The 24049-nt window shown below is 42.7% G+C and overlaps 1 protein-coding gene across 1 annotated transcript in view; it reads right to left on the minus strand.

Moving 5' to 3' along the window:
* Positions 1–24049, minus strand: part of LOC137377295 (myeloperoxidase-like) — a 167879-nt gene that overhangs the window by 14332 nt on the left and 129498 nt on the right. The window contains exons 5-12 of the mRNA XM_068046856.1: positions 22941–23073; positions 21369–21498; positions 21056–21262; positions 20561–20921; positions 18172–18332; positions 9409–9667; positions 8706–8876; positions 3104–3341 (exon numbers count right to left, since the gene is read on the minus strand). Of these exons, the coding sequence (XP_067902957.1) occupies positions 3104–3341; positions 8706–8876; positions 9409–9667; positions 18172–18332; positions 20561–20921; positions 21056–21262; positions 21369–21498; positions 22941–23073 (1660 nt within the window). The remainder of the gene's footprint in view (positions 1–3103; positions 3342–8705; positions 8877–9408; positions 9668–18171; positions 18333–20560; positions 20922–21055; positions 21263–21368; positions 21499–22940; positions 23074–24049) is intronic.

A 24049-nucleotide genomic window follows, 5' to 3' on the forward strand; every position in this document is an offset into this window, starting at 1 on the left:
CTTCCCCACTCTGTAGCCTATTTGTATGTGTGTAAACCTCTAGTGTGTGTGTGAGAGTGAAAGTTGGCACGTTGTTTATTATTTTAATAGTTCGGTTTAGGTACAATAAAGTTAACCTCTTTCTTTGTTAACTGAAGAAAACCTGTCTGATTTGTTTTTGTTATGATCATAGCAAGTAAGTAAACAAACACTTATTGAACTGGCCAATACATTCACTTTAAGAAAGAATTAAATCTGTTGTTGTCAAACAAGGAGAGGGAAAAGAGGGAAGCCCTTCGACCCCTCCTCACTTGACTGTAGCAATATCTTGAAAGCAGGGAGTAAAAATTGGCCCAATTCCTGCTGGAAGATAGGTGTGAATAGATTTTAGATAAGGACAGGATATGGCTCAGTTGTGATGTTGTCTGTGCTGAAATGGCCTGCCAGCATTCACTGTTTATGCACAAGGGTGAAGAATGACACTACTGCAAGGTACCAGAGGGTGCTCAGTGCATGGAATGTACACAACAAGGGTCAGTTATCTTAGGAGAGGTGGGGAGGAAACTGGAAAAGAAAATACAAAATGTTTTTAAAAATTCATGTAGCAGCATGCAGTTGCCTGAAAATGCCTTTACTTGAACAGAGTTTTCCAGGTGGCTGTAGCAGGATGTTCCTGCAGCTTAACTTGCCTCATATGTGCCCCATTGGGATGGTACTGCCATTTAAAACCTACCTAAAAGAGTTGCGTCCTCTCCCCTATTCAACCCCTAAAACACTAAATTAGTCATCTTACCTAGACAGGCCATTGGATGGTTGGTATGGGCAACAGAAAAAGTCACTTTAGTGCTGTCATGATGCACTCTTCTGAGATTGGGATTATGATTTGTTGTTGGAACATTTACGCTGCCTCTACTCATGCTGTACGTGCCCTGGGAGTACTTGAAGCTGACATGGGGTGCCAGAAATGGAAAGTGTTACATTCCAAAACACTAACATCTTGCATCTCGGTAAATGTCTGGAATTTTAAGTGCCTTTGTGATGTTTTACTATGTTAAAGGTGCTATATGAATGCAAGTTGTTGTTGTTGGAAAGATTGTTCTGGAAGCTGAGTATGAAAGCACACATTTGTAAATCCAGCATTTAGTGCCTGCCAATATTGGGTTTTAAAGACGACAAGCAGCTTAATACCTCCATCTGGTGGAGCCTTCAGTGGAATATGGTGTGTGTCCATGATGTGCTCAGGCAGGTAGTGGCATTGAACTCATACAATTTATAGCTAGTTGTGCTGCTCACTAAGCCTCTTCTGAGGAGCTCCTGGTACTTGCTGTCTGCCTAGTGAGGGCTCAGACCTGCACTTGATGCTTATCTAATTGCCAATCAGTGAATATCCTCTGGGATGTTTGGGTGGGAGCTGGGTATCTTTGGTGTAGAAGTGGTTCCTAGATAGCGCACTGGCAATGGGAGACTGAAACCTATCAATCCATTATAACAGACTTGATAATCTAAGGAACTGAGCTAAGAACATCCATTGATGGCTGATCAGTGACCTTGGTCAGTAAGTAATTGGACCTGGAGGGTTAGGTGTGACTCTAGTGTATAACATATTAGGAATGCTCAGTCTCTGTAGGAACATACTCCAATGAACCAAATTCAGGGAGCTTGGGCACTTCCAGGTGTGTCTGTCCCTTCGGCTTCCTATAATCATGAAAACCAATGCCCTAATGGATAGGGTGGTTCTTGTCAGGTGCACAGATGCGCGGCACAGAGTTTTAGCTTGTTACACTCTAGCAGTACTCTTACTCACACCTGAGGATTCCTTAATCATGGGTCTTGGCAACCTATGTACCTATGTAGCTTTTTCACAAGTACCTTTGTCATGGCCCTGTAGTTTTTTTTCTCTGGGGAATATGTGGTGTGTCTTTAAGGCTGGCAAAAGATCAGTATTGCTTTAAGAACCAGCAAGCCTCAGGAGTTAGAGAAAATGCATTTTGGTTGCCGTTGGATACAGCCATTCGGAGACTACGATTCAAAGGGTGCTTTCTCGTTACCTTGGATACAGCCACTTGGACTGAATATCAAGCGACACATTTGTTACAATTCAATTTTCAACTGGCTTTTTAGTTGAAGACAGTCTGTTCTAACAGAACACATACAGACAGCTAGTGTTAGCACCTGAAAGAAGAGCTCTCAGCCATTTAAACTGAAGGAGGAGAATTTAGTCTGTTTAATTATTATTATCTCTCAAAATTCTAAAAAAGTCAAGCCAAAACAGAGATCTCTGATAATTTAAATTAAGGGATGTTAGACTGTGACAATCTTTTATCCCTCAAAAACTCTTAAGTCAGATTGATTCTATTGAAAGTGTTTGCAAGTTGTTAATTGTTAAAATCCATCACTGGAAGGAAAGCATCACATACTGCTGGAATTAGACGATGGACTGTTCTACTTTTGAAGAACCTTTTTTCCCCATCGGACGTCTTTGAGGACTTCAAGCAACATTGGACTGTAAATTTGCAAGGACTCTAATTTTTTCTATTTTAAATTTTCTTTTATATCTTCATAGTGTTTAAGAAGCTAGTTTTTCTGATTAAACAGTTAATTTGCTAAATGAAAGACACCTGGTTTGGTTAGCCTCATTCGGGGGTTAATAGATGGTACAATTTGGCTGGGTCTTTAATTTGGAAAGTTTAAAATGATATGTTAGGCGATCAGTGGAGGGATGGGATTGAATTAACAGTGTGTTGGTCCCACCATAATCAGAATCGTATATTTTGATTGGGGGCTTTGACTGGATTGGTCGGTCATAACACCGTGTCAACTATAAATTTTGCCGTTTCATCCATAACTTCATGTCCTAACATAGTAGGTATATGCTAGTTATTTAGATTTAGGGAAATGTGGTGTGACACTATTGGGACAGGTGTGCACTCTGGATCAAGTACCAGAAGCGCTAAATGCATAGCTTGGTTTGGACTCTTCGGGGGCCAAAAAAAATTAATGAGCACAAAATGCATAACAATTTTTGCACAGGAATCTAAAATGGAGTCTCTGACCCCTCAAAACCAAACTAGCTGCATATAGATGTAGACTGTCATGGTCAAGGGTTGGAAATTTCCACACATACCTGTCTCCATCCCTCAGAACCTGGAATTGTTTTCCGAGAAGGCAGGCCAGGAGCTCCCCGACCCGAGCTTTGGGTAGTAATGGCTCTGCTATTGCGCCAATCCATACGTCTATGTTGTCGGGTGTCTTGTACACTGACAGGAGCTTTTTGGCCAAGTACGTGCTGTTAAATATTTGTATTAATTCAGAGACATTCCTGGCTTCCTGCAGTCCACAGAACCGTCTCCAGGCACTGTAATCTACACAGAAAGGAAAGGATATTCAAACTGTTCTTTGAAAAAAAATTGGAGTCATATGCATCGCTTTAGAAATCACTGTAGATACCTATAATTTGTGAGGTCGTATAAAATTGTATGGCACTAATTGAAGAATATATTGGTACCTAGCTATATGTATTGGGATGGTGCATGCATGGGGGTATGGCTATTTGATTGTTAGTTGCACTGTGAAGTATATGGTGGTTCTACATGGTTAAAGTGCTACCATGCACTGGGCAACGGGTGAGTTTCCAATAGGACTTATGTCTATTATCAAGTCCATCTTGGTATCCTTCTTATGGCTGACAGTTTGAGTTTTGGAAAGTTGAGCTTATGTATTATAGATTCCACGAAGGGAACCCAGAATACCTGATAGCTCCCTAACTGCTCTCCAAGTCTCTATGTTTATCTTTTAGATGAGATGTTAAACTGAGGGCCTATCTGTCCTTTCAGTTGAAAGTAAAAGATCCCATGACACTATTTCAAAAAAGAACAAGGGAATTATCCCTGATTTCCTGCCAATAATTATCCCTCAATCTATATCACAAAAAAACGGACGATCTGGTCATGTGCTGTTTGTGGGAGCTTGATGTGTGCAAATTGCCAGTCGTATTTCCTACATTACAACAGTGACAACACTTCAAAAAAGTACTTCATTGGCTGTAAAGTGCATTGGCACATCCTGAGGTCATGAAACGTGCTCCATAAATGCAAGTCTTTCTTTTTATTTCCTGCTCCATTGCCATTTCATCCATACTGGTTGTGGGGGAGGGGAATCTAGTCACAATGTAACAATGCATCTTAATACAGCTAATAGTGAGAGTTAGGCTAGCCTGTGCAATACAGTGGTGAGGGAGAAGGGAGGAGGGAGGATATTCTGCCGTCCTGTAAATTGATCTCCCAGGCTTGAGGTTGGGTCTACAGGGATTGTAAGACACACAACAACATATACATTATTAGGCTTTGGCATTATCACTGTTTCACCCATTGCAAGATATTTTTCTACCCCAGGCAAGTCCCTTGCTTGAAGGAAGAGTAGACAACCTATTCTCAGGATATCCATTTCACACCCTCTTCACCAATTATCCTTGGAGATTGCTGATGTACACCTTCATTCATTGAATGTTAAGTGAGCCACTGCTGGTTTTTTCCTTGCTCTGTAGTTAATAGCAGCAAAGAATGGTGTAAGGAGGCAGGGCTATCCCAGCTTTCCAACAGCAAGAGGAAGAACCTGACTAAAATAGAACTATTTAATAAATCTCATGGGCGACACAGTGGCGCAGTGGTTAGCACCGCAGCCTCACAGCTCTGGGGACCCGGGTTCAATTCTGGGTACTGCCTGTGTGGAGTTTGCAAGTTCTCCCTGTGTCTGCGTGGGTTTCCTCCGGGTGCTCCGGTTTCCTCCCACCACCAAAGGACTTGCAGGTAGATAGGTAAATTGGCCATTATAAATTGCCCCTAGTATAGGTAGGTGGTAGGGGACTATAGGGACAGGTGAGGATGTGGTAGGAATATGGGATTAGTGTAGGATTAGTATAAATGGGTGGGCTGAAGGGCTGTATCTCTAAATCTAAATCTAAATCTCAACCAGTAACATACACGTTCCAACAAGAGAGAATTTAACCATTACCCTTTGACATTCAATTGCATTACCATCACTAAATCCCCACCATCAATATACTTATTGGGGGCTTACCATTGACTAGAAACTTAACTGGACCAGCCAGATAAATACTATGGCTACAAGAGCAGGTCAGAAGCTGGGAATTCTGTGGCCATTAATTCACCTCCTGACTCCCCAAAGCCTGTCCACCATCTACAAAGTACAAGTCAGGAGTGTGATGGAACACTCTCCACTTGCTGGGATGAGTGCAGCTCCAACAACACTCAAGAAACTTGACACCATCCAAGACAAAGTATCCTGCTTGATACAGTGGAAGCAGTGTGCACCATCTACAAGATGCACAATAGCAACTCACCAAGGTTCCTTTGACAGCACCTTTCAAACAGGCGACCACTACCACCTAGAAGGACAAGGGCAGCAGATGCATGGGAACAACACCACATGCAGGTTCCCCTCAGGTCACATGCCATCCTGACTTGGAACTATATTGCTGTTCCTTCACTGTCACTAGGTCAAAATCTGAGAACTCCCTCCCTAATAGCACAGTGGGTGTACCTACACCAGATGGACTACAGCAGTTCAAGAAGATGGCTCACCATCACCTTCTCAAGGGCAATTAGGGATGGGAAATATGCTGGGCTTGCCAGTGATGCTCACATCCCAGGAATGAATGAAAAAAAACACACCCTGAGTTCCTACCTTGTAAACAGTTTCGATTATGCATTATTCTCTATGTATCACACCCTAGCTATTTGTTATTGTAACTGGTTGCTAGAAAATTACATAGAACTTAGAAAACTAGAATAAGTTATTTGATTCAACCAGTCTCTGTTGCTGTTTATTCCCCATGTGGGAAATGGTCTGAATCCCATGTGTCCACCCTGTTCCCATATCCCTTTATTCCCTTTTTCTTCAACCACCTATCTGCCGATAGTTTTCAGCAGTAATGATGGTGAAACTGTCAGTGTTCACTGTTATTACTTCTCTGAAACTGACAGCAATTTCTGGAGTCTGCACATGCACAGTTAAATGAAGAAATGCAGAAGTGATCCTATGCTTCTCCAGAGGGTGTTCTTTTGAGGCACCCCCCAGATTGAAATCAATTGGAAATCTATGCATTGATGAGAACCTCCACTCTTAAGCTGTTATTCTTGCTGTAAAAACCCTTGAAAAATTTACACCTTGTTGAATGAGGTGTAACTGCAGTTTTAATGGTGTACTCAGTTCATAATTACTGCTGAAAAAGAGTAATTTTATATTTGTTGAATGTCAAATTTCTCCATTGTAATAAGAAATTCCACATTTTTAAAATAAGTTTTTTAAATATTTGTTTATGACATTTTAGCTTCTACCTTAATCCCATGCATATGGCCAAATCATTTATTTCGCTATCTGTGAAATTTTAAAATTAAAAGTGAAGAGCTTCAGTGCTTTTTACTTTCTGGTTTGCTGTCTGTGAAAATACTTCAAGCTGCCCTGCCATTACTTACTTTTACAATGAAAAAAAAAACTTGCTAGTGGAACAACTTACCAGCTATTTACAATTAACTTTTATCCCCTGTACCTTTGAGGCTGAGAAAGAAAAAGCCCAAAGAGCACCTTCCACCGCCCCCAGCCAATGAAAATATCCACACTTAACTTACAGCCTCACTCCATGCAAACAGCATTAGTATAGCCAGTAAATACTAAAAATTTACAGGTAGCTATCCTAGGGCTTTAATTTGAAAGGAACCTTTTTTTTTAACTTCAATCAATCTCAGTTATCCCCAGGCAATAACAGCTGCCACCCACCGACCAATCAGTGCACAGAATTTCAGTGACGTCACTGTTTTTTACTCACTAAATCTAAACAAAAATCCAAAAATCCAAATCCAGCAACAGTCAGAGAGTCCACTGCTGCCGCCGTCCCTGGACTTCAGGTTAGTGAAGGGCCTCGAGCCCTGCTCTTTCTTTTATAGGTCTGCTCGGGTCCCGACTCCTTTCAGGTCCACTGTCGCCGCCCCAGACTTCAGGTTCTGTTGAGGTTTGCAATCCCAACCAATGTGTTACGTGAGGATCATTTTCCCAACCATTACAAGAAACTGAAACTATTGGTTGATGGGATGTAGGCCTCCACCTGAAATTCCCACACAGTGAACCCCTAATTTAAATCACTCCAGTGTGGGCTGTTGCCCTATAGGAGGATGAAAATAATAAAAAATTTTGTCCAAAGTGTGCAGTAGGATGTGAGGCACAGGGCAAAGCAGCATTATCAAGTTGGAACCATAAGGGACAGTAAGGGGTGAATCACTGAGCATGGGGTTCTTACAGAGTGCTGCAATTTTTGCAGGTTCAGTGATAAAAATGTGATCATAATTTTCCAATGCCCCAACCCATGACGCATTGTGTTGTGCATTGTGGGCACAGCAACATAGTTAAGTGCCAGTGAGAGACTTATCCATTTAACGCCAGAGTTCCCTAATCAAGCTTCCACCGAGCAATCTTTTCACCTGACTGGATTTTTCTACATCTCCACCTCTCTTCTCCCACCATTGTTGGCTGTGCCTCCTGAAAAATCACCTATTTGGCCAAGCTTTTGATACCTGTCCTAATATTATCTTCTTTGACTCAGTGTCAATTTATTTCTGATTATACTTTGGGATGTATTTTCTATTTATAAGTACTATATAAATGGTGTTTTATTGTTGACAGAGCTTTTCTGGTCTATGAATGTTGAAGGAAATGTCTCTACTTCCGGGGATCAGTTTTTATAATCGTAGCATAACATCTCAGGACCATACCAAATCTCAAGCCTTCATTTAAAACACGGGAGTCCCATGACACTGCATTATATTTGCATTACAACTGAGCTGTGGCCACTCACTGGGGAACCTCAGTGGAGCTTGAGAAGGTTGAATCCCTGCTGATTTTAATGTGCAATTGTGGATCAGCAGGCACTGAATATAAAGCACTGACTGTCTCCATTGACTGTATCTGTAAAAGGCAGACTTAGCATGTGTGCATATATTTTTCAAATAATGGAGACTTTTGAAATTATTTGGTCCTTTGCCACAACAGTTTCTACCAAGGTGTTTGGTATTCAGATCTGAGTTGATCCCTGTTCCATATTAAATTAACCCATCCCAACTGGAACTGTAGTGAGATGCTACAGTTGGCCCACTGTCCCTGAGCTAGACAAGGGATAAAAATCTGTTTGAGTTTCTATTGTGATTGCTATCCAGCAACTGCTAGAAAGTACATGTATGTGTGTGCCGAGTTAGAACAGGATCAGGCTTCATCATGCTTCCTCCTGCTTTACTTTCCCAAGGCCCATGGAGGTTGGTTACTATAGCAAAGTGCCAGAGGGCTTCTGGTTCCCATGGAACCTTACCCTAGCACAAGGCATCATTCTCAGGAAAGAAGAGGCAATGGGATAAAAACACAGGCGGGGAGAGAAATAAATATAGTAGCATTATCTACACATTGACCTCAGTTATAGATACACATCAACTTAAAAACTGGTGCAGCCAGAAGCTTGAATTTCCAACCCATGCCTTTATTCCCCATATTTACAACGGCACATGATATCAATTTTGGACATGTAGGATCCCACAGCCCAGCACCTAAACAATAAACCAAAATAAACTGGAATACCAGATAAACATTGTGACTTTGCAATGTCATTGAAGAGTGATAGGTTGTTCCTGCCCTCTGTAAACCCTGTTCAGTGTGCCAATACTCACTTGGTAGCCCATGATCCCTCCCTCGCTGGAGGTTCAGTGCTGCCAGATCCAATGCTAAGGATTCCTTAGGCTTAAACAACTTTTCTGTCAGCTCTTCTGGCATCATCTGTGTTTGCGTTTGAAGCTTGGCAGAGTTTAATATAACTCCTCGGATGATAGGGTCAATTCCTCCTGCAGTGTAACACAAAACCCTAGATTAGAGTATGGAAGAATGTGTGCTGATGCTGAAACAGAAGGGTGAATTTTCATTTTTACGACTGGGTGGCCTCCCATTTTACACAGCACCTGATTCAGACCAGGAAAACCCCAGGTTCAATCTCTGTCCTATTCTGAACAGGCAGATCTCAGTCGAAATAGGTATTAAAGTTGGCTTCAACTTGGGGCCACGGAGGGGGAAAATATCAGGCAATCATCCCCCTGCTGATTTCCATCTAGTGAATCCTGTTAGAAAGTATAAGTTTGAATGCTGGCTGGGGAGAGGGTTGCACCTGGCCTACTGACATTTACTGTTCAGATTTACAGATGAAACATGGTAGGTTGACTAAAGAGCTACAAAGCAGACAGCATCTATGGAACCAAATAGCAGGAGGAGGAGGGGTACATTGTAAAACTAATAATGCATTTTACTCTCAGTGTAGTGGCCCAGTGCTAGCTGAATTTGTTGTTATGCTGCATATCTTGAAATAACCAGCACTCTTCTTACCTTCTTCTATAATTCTCCAGGGAGAGAAGAATGACTTGTGCAGAGAGATGCTGGGGTAGGCAGGGTTCTCTCTGTAATTCTCATCCAGTCGGAACACTATCGGGTGGATGGTAACGTGAGCAAAACGAAACGCTGCTGTGGCAAATACATTAGAAATCCGGGGGTCAATTGTTTCATCATAACCCCTGTAGGGAGGCAGGTGATGGTTTGTGGCATCTGGCCCAAGGATTTTAGGTACATAGTCCTTCCAGTTTATAATCTGTGTGGAGAGGAAGGGAAATTCCAGTCTCATCTCCTCAAACCATTTACTAGCACAAAACTATATATATGCTTAAAGCAAAATGGCTTCTCGACAGAATTATTCTAGACCTGAATTTTAGTTGGCGTCAGTCTTTCCTGGCACTAATCTACATCCCCATTAATAATGATCTGGATCTCTGCTTGCACACTTAGATCTTTGTTTCTCCACATTTATTTGCACTGCCCTAGATCTCTGTTCTTGCTGATCTTGATATGCTAGCATTGATTTATAGAGTAATTGATTTAGGTCTACATTGATTCTGATCTAGACAAACCTTTGGCACAAACTTCCATCTCTGCTTGCATTAACTTAAATCTGTGTTTGCATTGATTTGCTGTTCAGTTTGCAGTGGCCTAGATCCAAATTTGCATTGGTGTAGATTTCTATTGGCAAAGTCTTCGACGTTTGTTGGCATTGCCCCAGCTCTCCCTCGACACTGACTTTCATCTCCATTGACTCCAAAGGTCTGAGTGGCACTAATCTGGACTTGAATTTCTGTTTGCAGCTGTAATGGGCCTATCAAATAGGTATTCAATGTCATGCTTTTGAAAATGAGGAATATACATGTGCATATTTTAACCTGAATTAAAGGATAGGAATGAATAAAGACTAAATCTAAGGCTGTTTCAGTGGGGAGTTAAAGTAGACTTGTGCTCAGATTTGTGTAGCCAATTTAAAGATAAGTTGGAGGATATTTCTGGCCATTGATTAATACGGGAAGCCAGTGAAATCTTTTGCTTTTACCACTGAGATGGCTCAAAGAGCAATGGAATTTTACTTCCTAACATCGTATTCTTCTTTCACGGTGGCTTTGGACTTTTGGAAATAAAGCCCAGCGGGACAGGGTGAAAACTATCTTTATAGCTGGATTGACAAACTACATGATGGACTTTTGGGAGAAACAAATTATAATTCCAGATTTTGCTTCAAACTGGGTCCTTTCTGCTTCAACCAGAGATGGTGCTCCTGCTTTTGATAGCCTGAAGTTCAATGGATATGATCCCTCAGTATGGGCTGGTGGGGTAACACTGAGTGTAATCTTGTGTGGCTTCTGTAGCACAGAACTTGTATGATTTAAATTGCTCAATAATGTGCAATGTGATGCCTGATGAACAAACCTGAGTTACATTTGTTGAGAATGGTTCCGATGCTGTGAATTAGCCTAGTCTGCAGTCTGGATTCAGTGTTAAAATTATTTTTCATTTGTCATAATATACAGCTTTTATCTTATCTAAATATGATATTCTACACACTTTTCCACCTCCCTGCCTCCTCACTTTGTTGAAGTCAAGACTCATCGCAGTGCTTCCTACTTTAACTCATTAGCTTCAAATTTCAGCTCCGTAGCACCCATGGTTTGGTATTATGGGTGCTGTTTTGGTAACAAAATGGCATCCATGATACTCATGCTGCTTTCCAGCATGGCCCATGCCAAACGCCATCTTGGTGAGGGTGTTAACATGGGCATTAGGAGCATGCACCAATGTAATGTCAATGTAATGCTGATGCCAGTGCCTCTATTTTTGAACTCACCGCTCCAGCTAATGCACAGTGGAACATGTGTTCAGCGGCAGGAAAAACTCTCTCATTTGCGCTATTTAAAGGCATCATCAACAACTTTCAGGTTAGTTGCTGCTACTTTCTACTGGCTCTGTTTGAGTTTGTGGAATTGCTGGGCGTTTTGAGCAGTTGGTTACAGTTGGTGACGTCGGCAGGTAGTGGTGCATCATGTACATAAGGCGTTGGTTGTGACTGCAAGGGCTCTAGGCACAACATTTACTCTCACTCTGCGTACATAGTAGCAGTGCCCATTGGGTTGCAGCATGACAGGGAGATGGTGCAGAGGTAGCAAATAAGAGGATATGCTGCTCGCTGAGGGAGGAGGAGGGAGAGAAGGGCTCTCAGCGGGAGGCCTTATCCACCTAGGGCTTTCCTGGAACATTTCTATCTCCACCTAAGCCACATACAGTATCATGATTCACAAAGGAAGTGCTCACACAACTCCTGCCATCTCTTGGAACCAGACCTGCAGCCTCAGAGCAGGGTGAGGACAGCTATGCCAGTGGTCATGACCCTGAATTTCTTCACACTGGAATCGTTCCAGGCTGGAGCAGGTGTGGGTGATATAGCTAACATCTCCCAGTTTGTCATCTATTGCTGCATCAGAGGTGATAGAGGCTCTTTATGCCAGGAGAGGAGACTTCCTTGTATATACTTTGAGTAGGCAGAGCATGCACATAGGATACTGGGCTTCCCCATGGTGCAGAATGCCATCGACTACACGTGCGTGGCTATGCGGGCACCACATTTTGATGCTGAGATGACCCGCAACTGTAAAGGTTACCACTCACTGTGCAGTTGGTATGTAACCACACTCAGTACATCATGCTGTTGAATGTTCACTATCCTGGCTGAAGTCATGATGCATTCATCCTGCGCCAGTTCCATCATTCTTGCAGCCACCATGTCAAGCCAGAAGGTGGTTGATGGGGCAGGGCTATCCACTCTACAAATGACTCATGAATCCGCTCCGCAACCCAACACACATGGCCAGCACACACAGAATGAGAGTCATGCTGCCACAAGAAACATCATTGAGCAGACAATTCAGGCACTGAAGCAATGGCTTTGCTGCCTTGGCTGCTCTGGAGCAGCCCACTTGCTGGAATGGGTCTCCCAATTCATGGTAGTCTGCTGCATCCTCTACAACCTGGCTGTCATGAGGGCACAGCCCTTGGCATCAGAGATTCGGTGAGCACCTTGGGAGGAGGAGGAGGAGGAGGAGGAGGAAGGCCTGTCAGTGACAGCCCTATTCGACTTTGGTTTCCACAAATACAACCCCATATTCTCATTATACAACAGTCACACACATTACCTCACCTGTGATCTGGACCACACAGTGTCCTCTTGGCCACAATGTTGAAATAAAAGCTACCGCAAAGAAAAATTCTAAGTCAACTTTATCCAACAAAACATCCAATATTTTATACAAAACTTAAATATTCACCCTTATGCAGTCCCTTCGTGCCTTTCTTGCAGATGCCTTCGACTGGCCTAGTGCTCCTACACAGTGCCACCCCAGTAGCTGCAGCATAGCTGGTGGAAGGCTGCTGATTTTCAGTAGGGGAGACTGCAGATGGCCTTGCAGAATGACCTCGAGCAACTCTGAGCTTAGAAGGCCTGGCTTCAGATTGCACCAATTTGGCATGGGCTCCTTGGCTGACAGGCAACAGCAAGGACACTGGTAGGGGGGCAATGGTGGGAGCAGGAATACTGTCATCCTGAGAGATGACAGCTGGCTCGTGAGCCACTGACACTCCCTGGTGGTGGGGCCACAGCAATCCTAGTATCTGCTAGAGCACAGATTGCTGAACTGCTGTGAGACCCTGCAAACCCTTTTGAGCACTGGAATCCGCAGACATGATGGCAACAGTCTTAATCTGCATGGCATGGCAGCAAGCTAAGATTGCATGACCTCAATCAGAGCTTCCACTGCAGAACTCAGATGTTGGGTGGTTTATGCCTTGTGCTGCAATGGAAGCTGAGACATTGGCCATCAGATGCTGTGAGAAAGGGAAGGCAGAACCAGAAGGGGGTGGCACAGGCCCTCCCTCTCCAACTCCTGCTGCAATTGGAATCTTGTGCCGGCCTGCTAATTAACGGCTGGCAGGCGGGATGGCTCTCCTCTTAGCTGCCTTCTGCCTCTTCCCCATCAGGAGGCTGCCCCTGTAGGTGACCAGTAGGTTTCTGCTGTACCAGTCTATGTGCCAGTACTTCTCCCACCTCTGGTTCCCCTCCTCACTGGAGGACCCTCCTCCAGAATTAACTCTGCCCATAGCATTTGGCACTGCCAATCTGACTTGCACACCTTGCCCACCCATTACCTCTCCAGCCCCTCTCTAGTGAGTCCCCTGCCAGGAGCACCATCTCATCAAGGGGGCTTCTACCCCAAAGCAATGGTTAAATCTGGAGGGGCCCGTTAAATTGCAGTCAATTGCCTCATTAAATGCCTGTCAATTGCTACTTTCAAAAACGCAAGCGGCATTCCCACGCGGCTTCCCATCTGCCGTCGTAAAAGTCAGGTTCAGCATGATGACGTCGGGGGGCCAAGCTGACGCCATCCCACGCAATTTTACAGCTCCCTGCACCATCCCCCCCACCATTGCCATCTATTTCTGTGGTATTAAATCCTGGCTCATATATAGAGTATGCATTTTGTATTTTTCCTTCCTATATGCAGTATATTACATTTACTTGCATTACGTTTCATCTGCCATTGTTTGGCCCACTCATATATTTCACTTATGTTATTCTTTCAGATATAGGCTGTCACCTTTGATTTCACAACCTTTCTTAATATGGTATTGTCTCCAAATCTTTACATTGAAAATCTGCTTCAAGTAATTGATGTAAATTAGAAACAGCGGTGATCCCAACATTGAGCCCTGGACCACCCCATCCAATATTTCCCCGTACCTCACATGACTCCTCTAACTAGTACCTATTGGTTTCTACCCTTGAGCCAATTTTCTGTCCATTCCCAAGCTTGACCCTGAAATTCCTAAAGTACATTTTAGTATATTGGTTGTCATAGTGTTGTGGAGCATATCGTTTCAGAACTTTGACATATGTTTTCTCACAGTATTGGCAGTTAAAGAAGATATGCTTAAAGGGGGAAGCTCATCACAAGAACCCATCTGCTAATCAAACTGTTCTAAAGAAGTGCAATTACCCTGGACTGTGATTCTTTTCCTTGCCTCCATTTCCCTATTTTTTTTCTGTACTTCCAGTTTTCCACATAAATTTCTCATTCTTTTGTTCTGTTGAAATTTAGCCCAATTGTGCATCTTGGGTGAGACCCATTCTTTTGATCCCTGAGCTAATTAAATTAGAAAATTCAACTGATCACAATTAATCTCTCAAATTAAATTAATCTCCTTAGAAAGCTCAGAACACGGGGGAATAACAATTACACAAATTAGCAGAAGGCAATGGACAGTTGTGGAACCAAGCTACAGCACAAGCCAATGATTTCTGGCAAGGACCGCAGAAATCGTCGAAAATTTACGACACAGGAGGTGTCAGCCCATCGTGTCCGTGCCAGTCGACGAAGAGGTCCCCGGCCTAATCCCATCTTCCGCACAAGGTCCATAGCCCTGCAGGTCACGGCTCTCCAAGTAGACATCCAAGTACTTTTTAAATGAGGTGAGAATTTCTGCCTTTACCACTCTTTCAGGCAATGAGTTCCAGGTCCTTATCACCTTCTGGGTGAAATTTTTTTCCCTCATTCCCCCCTCTAATCCTTCTACCAATTACTTTAAATCTATGCCTCTGGTTTTTGACCCCTCTGCCAAGGTAAATAGGTCATCCCTGTTTACTCTGTCACATAATGTTATACACCTCAATTCAGTCATCCCTCAGTCTCCTCTGTTCCAAGGAAAACAACCCCAGCCTATCCAATCTTTCCTCACAGCTAAAATTTTCCAGTCATGGCAACATCCTTGTAATCTCTTCTGCACTCCCTCCAGTGCAAAAACTGGGACAAAAAATAGTGGAAGCTATCCAAGCGATCTGAAAAATAACACATTTTCGATGCTTTTTTTTTGTTTTTTATTGTACTTTTACCACATACTTTGGATGAGAAACTGTGTTGAGCAGATTTTAAAGGATATCTCTATGAGATGTAGATTCATTTTAACATAAGCTATAAATTGTATGCAAAATAATTGGTGGTGTACATTGCAGAATGAAAAAATCAATGGGATCCCTTGGTGCAGTGTGGATATGAAAGTATATTACACTTGAGTCTGGCATGGAACAGTGTATTAACAGCTAACATTAGAGATTCTTGAAGGTCTGAAAAACACTCCTCCCCAGTGCTGCCTGTTATTACTCTGAATTTCTTCAAAGGTTGAATACATGTCATGAATTTGTAGATGGCTGTGTTTAGAGTGAGGTCTACTTAATTTGCCAACGGCGGACTCTGATGAGACTTAATAGAAACTAACCACTTCAATAGCCACGTCAATGCTACATAAGAAAATCAGTTGCATTTATGCTCCAGTTCCTATTACTATGCTTGTTTTACAAGCTATATGTGGTCACGGTTGAGTGAAATAATTGTAGAGTGGATGTACAGAAATGAAAATGGAAGGCAGAAAATAAATGGATGAGTCTGGAAGACAGAGGAAACAAAGGTTAGAAAATAAAAAAAAAGAGTTTGGCAGGACTGGAAAAATGCAGCTATGGGGAAAGATTGGATAGGATTGGAGTTGTTCTCCTTGGAACAGAGAAGGCTAAGGGGAGATCTGATTGAAATGTACAAAATTTTGAGGGGCCTGGATAGAGTGGAGGTGAAGGGCCTATTTACCTTAGCAGGGAGGTCAGTGACTAGGGGGAATAGATTTAAAGTGATTGGTAGAAAGATTAAAGGGGAGATGAGGAAATACTTTTTCACCCAGAGGGTGGCGATGGTCTGGAACTCACTGCCTGAAAGGGTAGTTGAGGCAGAGACCCTCAACTCATTCAAAAGGAGTCTGGATATGCACCTCAAATGCCGTAATCTGCAGGGCTACGGACCAAATACTGGAAGGTAGGTTTAGAATAGGTGGATTGTTTTTTGGTTGGCACAGACACGATAGACCAAGTGGCCTCTTTCTGTGCCTTAAATTTTCTATGATTCTATGCACTGTTTTCTTAAGTCCTTCCTTCGTTGCAGGAAAAAGGCATCAATACAATCATCTTTTATCTGCAGTATCTGTAATGCAACTTCCACACAAGCTCAACTTTTATATTCGTGCCAACAGCTAGGAAGTCTGGGGAATTTTGACAATTAACAACATGGTTCTTAACAGTAAAGGAGTGGTAGGCTTTACAAATCAGGACAGGGGCGCACTGGAATCTGTTTAACAGGTATATTAGTTTTATTCTGTTGCTGCATATACCCATTTGTAGTGTTTACTCCTACTTTTCTTTTCATTCATGGGATGTGGATGTTGCTGGCAAGGCCAGTATTTCTTGGCCATCCCTAAACTGCCCTTCAGAAGTTAGTGATGAGCCACGTTCTTAATCCACTACAGTCCGTGTAGTAAAGGTACTCCCGCAGTGCTGTTAGGGAGGGAGTTCCAGGATTTTGACCCAGTGACATTGAAGGAACGGCAATATATTTCTAATTCAGGCCGGTGTATGACTTGGAGGGGAACTTGCAGGTGGTGATGTTCCCATACGCCCACTGCCCTTGTCCTTCTAGGTGGTAGAGGTCTCAGGTTTGGAAGGTGCTGTCGAAGCAGCCTTGTTGAGTTGCTGCAGTGCATCTTGTAAATGGTACATACTGCTGCCACTGTGCACCAGTGGTGGAGGGAGTGAATGTTTAAAGTGATGAATAGGGTGCCGATCAAGTGCGCTGCTTTGTCCTGGATGGTGTCGAGCTTCTTGTGTTGTTGAAGCTGCACCCATCCAGGCAAGTGGAGAGTATTCCATCACACTCCTGACTTGTGTCTTATAGATGAATAATCAAAAATATATTTTAAAAACTTGTGACAGGTTTTGAGTAAAGCACTTTGCCACATGTCATAGGAGAGCAAGTTTGTGCAAAGATTTGAAGAAGAATTCATAGCCCCTTATAAAGCTGTACCTAGAAGAAAAAATGTTTCTGGAATCTCTTTTGCTTTTTTATGGTATGTCATAATCATCACCTGTATGGCTTCTTAGTTTTGAATGTTTCTCGGTTAACTATGATGAAATCCACTCCATTATGATTTTCCAGATGAAAATTCTCTGTAAAAATCTTCGTTTAAGGAACAATAGCCAGATGGACTGCAACAGTTCAAGAAGGCAGCTCACCACCACCTTTTCAAGGGCAATTAGGGATGGGCAACAAATGTCAGCCTTGCCAGCACTGCCCACATCCCATGAAACGAATAAAAAAAAATCCTAGGAGTTGCTCCCATGTCATGGTTTCATCGGACTTGTGCCAGAAACCCCACTCAGGGCTTACTGAAAGGAGCCACTTTTGTGGTGCACATGACCTGCCCATCACAAAACCATGAATTATTGGCAATTATGCTTCTGGTACAGAATATCATGACAGGCATCATGTAAATGTAATTGCTATTTTGTATCAGGTAGCTTTATACAATTTTTAGAAAATGATGTATCATGTAACCCCATCCATTAGCACAGAAACTGTGGCTAGTCAGTTGGAAAGCAAATTTGCAATGCAGTCATGTCATGATCATTACCTACAAATGTATTGTATTTGTCATTGGAGGAGAGTCTTCACTGAGGCACCTCTTAATGCCTGGCTTAAAAAGCAGCTTAGATGCAAGCACTGAAGAAGGTCACATATCCACAATCTCGAATGGAATTGGTACATGGTCTATAAAGATCTGAATAAAGGGGTGAAGAAATCTCTTGAACTGTAAAGGGATCCCTATTTCGCCAATAGCAATCCTCTTCTTTACCTGGTGGTAGGCTCCTATGATTTTACGTGCTTCCTGGTACAGGGTCTCTCCACTCCAGTGTGGGTTCAGCTCATGCAGTTCTGATGCTATTCGATTGTGCTCTCGTAAGAAGATAGTGTGTAGTACCTGCATCCCTAAATGTTCATTTGCTCGGGAATCTCCTGTATAGCAAAAGAAGACAAAAAAATCTCATGGTGTTCAAATTCTCAAGTATTACAGAAACTGGGCAGTCTTGCTGTAGAATGTCGATTCTGTTGCTGCAGAATTTGTCATTGGCTTGATGCAGAAACTGGCCTTAAAGGTTACTGAAATATTTTATTGACCCTAGTTGTTCCTGATCTGGTGCTGCCAGTCAGCATCTCAAATGGACTGTGTTCAATTCTCCAACACTGATATTCACACCAAATTTTCAAAGACTGTGAAATAATTTCATTATTTATAGTTATAAATTCTGTGGGCCTTATTTTCAACCTACGGGCTCAAAGATACTTGACGAACTCTGTGCAGTTATCTCAAGCAGGGAAGCTAATTTCTCACTGTGGGATATTAGTTAAAGTTGCCTAATTTACAAAGAGTTGATTCCAACTCCAGTCTGTTCTGGCCTGACCTGATTAAAGTGCTGGTCTCTTCCATTGCCTCTGAGTCTTGCCTCATATAATGGGGTCGTATTGTTAGCTGCTATTTCTGCACCCTCCCCATACTTTGTATGTTAATCTTTTCTTCCTGTTTCGCGAAGACATTGTTACTTTGCTGGGGTGTGGTTCAATGGGAGCACTCTGATACCTCATTTAACTGGCCCTTCTTAACTTGTAAGCATAGACAGTAAGTGTTGGCCAATTGTTGCACCCCAACTGACACCTCAATTATGATCAGATAACCCAGCACAGACTGGGAATTGGGTTAGAGTGTTCTGACCTTTAAGACTCAGTTTTACACATTGCTTTGATCAACTGAGCCATTACAGGAGTTCAGTGTAGGGGTTAATGTCTTGTTCACTGGACTGAATGACTTACATGCTGCTGGTTTAAATGGAGAAACATTAAAGGTGGAACTATTCAATTATTAAATAAAATGTGCAGGTAAATAATGACAGAATGGGATTTTTGAGTCCGTTGTTAGTGGGCAGAATGTAAGATATCTTGGGACAACAACAGTGAAGTAAACCGAGCGGGGGGATGTAAGGATAATATCAGATGAAATAAATATTCTGTGGGAAACTATCACCAGTGAAAGGGTCTCAGTACCATGAGCAAGGGATGCCCTGCAGTGTAGAAATCTGGCGATCATCCGGGGGACACTGGAAATAGTTGAGGTTGAGGCCTATGAACTAGAAGTGAATGTTAAAAACAATGGGAGGTAAAGGGTAAAATCATAATTACCAGCATATATTGCAGTCAAGAAGAGCATGATCAGAACTACTGTGAGCAGGAGATAACATTATGGCAGCAATTTAGTCCTATAGTTATTTATCAAAGTCTTCACCTAAAGATTTAGGTGGGATCTCCATCAAACTGGTCTCTACAGTCAGGACACCAACTTGATGCAATGGTAGTGTTAAGCGGTAAGAGTTAAAGGAAGGAAAGAAAAAGTGAAGCTGCAACTTTGGGTATGAAAATTAGCCAAAAGAATTGCCAACATTTGCCAAATGTTAAGAGATACATTCACAATCAACAGCAATGACACAGCATGCATTTAAATATATTTGCAGAGTGAAGACACCAAGTCAGCAATGTATTCACAATGAAGAACTGTCACTTCTTACATGTTATACTTGGCAGTTCTAGAAACACAGGAAAAGACAATATCATTTAGGGAGGAGATACCTTTGAATCCCTGGACTGAAAGAACAAGGGACAAAAAGACCTAAAAGAATCAGGAGGATGGCATAAATCAAAGAAGGAATGTTATATAGTTTTCAGGAGAAAGTGTAGTTACAGAATAAAGAAGGGCAAAGAGTGGCTCCTTTGAGCTATCTTTTTAAGGACCTTTTAAAAAGATTGCCACAAGGTGGTAGAAAGAAACAATTTTGGAAGAAACTTGACAAGGAACAAGGGGATCTGTCAGGAATCAAGGACAGAAATAGAGAAAAGAATCACAAAAAGGCATTTCTGCAGACACAACATTTTATTGTTACAAGAAACTTTACTACTCTGCTCTGTACACATTCATATCTTGAATTTTTGCCAAATAAAACTCTATTTTCTTTCATAAATCAATCTTGAATCATTTGTATTATCAATGATGGAGACTTGGGTTCTCTATGTTGCAAAACACTGCTGTGTATTATTAAATATCTTCCACATATAGTGGTCTATCTCTACTTTTAGTCTCTTTTCCTTTCACATTACTGTGATAAATTTGTGGTATTCATGCCCGGTTGTGGATTTACCTGCCAGAAAACACGCAATGTCGGACTTGTTTGTGCTGAGGGATTGGTCTCTGGTCAGTTCGCAGGGGTTGTGAAACTTCTTGCTCATGAAGGGTAGATAGGCCAGGCCATTGTCAGAGTACTCCTGGTTAATAGCCAGATACCCAAGATCGTTGGTAAGATTTCTCAGTTTCTGTGCCAGGGACTCTGTGCTCCCGTAAACCATGCTGGCATCCACAAAGGAAGTGATGCTGTTCATTTGTTCCCTGGGATGGAGCTCTCCTGTGAAGATTCCAGACTCACCACTCCCACATGCTGGAGCTGAGCGGAAGAACGGCATGCAATTCTCACTTTCACAGGCACGCGGGTCATCATCAGGGATCTGCAAAACATACAGATTTAATCAGATAATGGGCAAGAGTTGAAATATCACACCAAAAGTACACTAGTGATCAAAAGTTATTCAAGGCATCTGGGAAGCAAAAAAAAACTGTGTGATGCAGGACAGATACTTGCCTGTATTGGGAAGCACGGACCTCTGTTGTGACATGATGATGAACAGTCACTGCTGTCGATAAAGGAAAAGGAACTGGCACTTTGTGGTGTCAGGTCCATATCATGGTCAATCCACTGCCCCCATTCCACCAAAATGTGGGCGTATCTGCTGTCGAGAGAAATGTTCTCGTTGCAGGTGTACAGGATTGCAGTCGACACTGTCCTGGCCTGGAAACAACCAATACAATCGTTAAGTCGAGAAAGCTTTCTCATTCCTGTTACAGCACGATCACTTTTATACACTCAGCTCGCCTCAGCGTGACCCACTACATACCAGTGGTAAGGGGTACCCATTATATTCTTTGCTTTCGACCCATCCTTTTGGAAGTGAGAACCCATCATCGTATTCCGGAGGTAGCCATCGAACATATGGGACATTAGCTGCTCCCCACCAGGAATGCTGTCTAAAGCAAAAGAAAATACAATGAATTGTCATTCATTTGTGGTGAGCAGATATCTGAAAAATGTAAGCGGGGTTAGAGAAAATGGTAATGCTGTCTGCAAACAATCCCTGGGAACAAGCTTCATCTGCAAGATGAATGGTAACACATCTATTAATGGGGACATACTTACACTTGTTAACCACCACATTACAAGAGATATTGTGAAATCTCAGCTTTGGTGGAAGCTATACTATGACATTAATGGCATCTAAGCAACCGGTAAGGTCAGTAAGTTATACTCTAGCAAATAGCAGACCAGACCTCCATACCACAGCCCAGATTCTGCAATGCTCCACTGGCAGTGAACATGCACCAGAAAATCAGTGAACAGACCAATGTGGTGAAGAAAGTGGTCAGTTTTCAGGAAACTGTACTACTAGAGAGCTTCTCAGAGGATCTGCAGCCACGGATGCAGAGGCTATTCCTGGTCTGCTAAGAGCTATCCACTCAAAAGTTGTTCCTTGTTTAAATAATGCGGGCACTTTGCTTCATCCTCCTTCTCTGGAAATTCATCTTCTGTACTGGGCAGATGTTCCCATGATCTCCTTCATGAAGACAGAAAAGAAGAATTCACTCAGTGCATTTTCTATCCCGTGGCCTCTTGATATCTTGCCACCTTTGGGGTCTTTCAAAAGCCCTGCCAATTCCTTTAATCGCATGGTCACAGTGAAGAAAGTAAGAAAGAAAGATCTTGCATTCCTAAAATGACTTTTATGTTATCAAGATGTCCCAAAGTGCTTCATAGCTGATGAATTACTTCTCAAGTTGTTTTAGGCAAAAATGGCAGTCAATTTGTACACATAGAGGTGCGGCAAACGACAGTGAGAAGGATAACCAATGAATCTGCTTTGGTAGCACTGGTTAAGGGATGAATGTTGTCCAGGACACTAGGCGAACTTCTCACTCTTCTTGGAAAAGCGTCTATGGGAGTTTTTTTTTAATGTCGACAGAGAGCCGCAGTTTAACATCCCACCCGAAAGGCGAAACTTCCGACAATACATTGCTCCCTTAGTTGTGTGCTGCAGGCAACAGACAACATTTACCTGAAGTGCTGCTTTGGAATCAAGATTACTAATGGGTTTCCTTAAAATAAACCAGGCAGGGAGTCCATGCAGGGAACTGCTTTCTACTGCATTCCCCAATCAATAGCCTTCACCCTCAAAACTGAGACTCCTCAGCTCCTTACAGGCTTTTAGAATCTAAGCTTGGTGTCACCTCATCACAACTTCTTCATCTGTCATCCTCTTTTCAACCCTATTGCTGTCCTGTGCCATCACCTTAACTTTCACCTGAGTTCATCAACTTAAAAAGCTGCCAAGTGCCAAACAACCAAGGGACTGTCCTGGAAACAAATAGATCTGACAACACCACTGACATAATTGTTCTTTCTGTTGGTGCAGTACCTGTTATTGCAGATACCAGTTACGGTTCGATATTTGTTCAGTAGACAGGAACTGGAGCATGTTACCGACCTCAACTGAGTGGTGCAACCTGTCGCCTCAGCCAGTGCCTGAAGATCGAGTGTACTGAGCAGATCTGTGAGGAACAGAAACCATCTCAATCAGAGGCTGTAAGGTCTGATTTCAGTCAGGCTAACAGCAGGATATTTCAGGTTTCTTTGTGTTTTAGTTTTCCCCCTCATTTCCCCTGAAGACGCTGATTCATATTGAAAATCTGTTCCCTCACCCAAATGATCGTACTTCATGTGTGGATCTAGATGGGGAGTTTTGGGAGGCTTTCCCACCATTCATGGCATCAGAGCCGAACCCCATTCCTGCCTTCATCTGATATCCACACCTACATTTTCTAGTAGTGGTTCAGGAGTTGGAATGCTAACTGTTTTTTCCCCATTTTAGGGGCATGTAGATCCAAATGTTGCACCTCAGCTGCTGCCCCAGTTTAGATCAGGTAACTCCGCATAGAAAGGGGGTTGAAGCTGCAACGCTTTAGCCCATGTGTCTTAGCACCACATTAGTTAACCATTGAGACATTACAATATTTAATTTGCATCTGCATTAAGCTACAAGTCAGGAGTCAAAGAATAACAAGTTTCAAACAGGCCTTTGAATTGGACTGATCGCTCTCCCTACAACAGTGAACATGTGGAACAGATTCCCAACTACAGCAGCTAAAGCTTCACGCTGTACAAAGACAGCTGAATCAATGTCTGGTTAAAATTGGGGTTGAGGGTTATAAGTGAAATCATGAGCCTGATTTTCCTTCCTGTGTTGGGAAACAGAGGTTGGGACAGTTTCTGGGTCCCAATCCTGCCCCACTGGAGAAGCAGTCACAGACCTCGATTTTCACAGTGGCGGACTGCTAATTGGCTGGAGGGCGTGTTGGATGGCCAATTAGTGGCTGTGGGGGTGGGAATGGTGGCGGAACTGAAAGAGAATGGGCTTTACTTAAACCTACCATTAATGCGGCTGCCATTGTAGAGATTTACTTGCTGCATTACACATGGAGCAGGAAAGGCAGAGGGCTGGAACCTGGGCTGGGCTGCCCTTCGCTT

Source organism: Heterodontus francisci, chromosome 14 (assembly GCF_036365525.1).
Source record: "Heterodontus francisci isolate sHetFra1 chromosome 14, sHetFra1.hap1, whole genome shotgun sequence".
In the NCBI taxonomy this organism is placed as follows: domain Eukaryota; kingdom Metazoa; phylum Chordata; class Chondrichthyes; order Heterodontiformes; family Heterodontidae; genus Heterodontus; species Heterodontus francisci.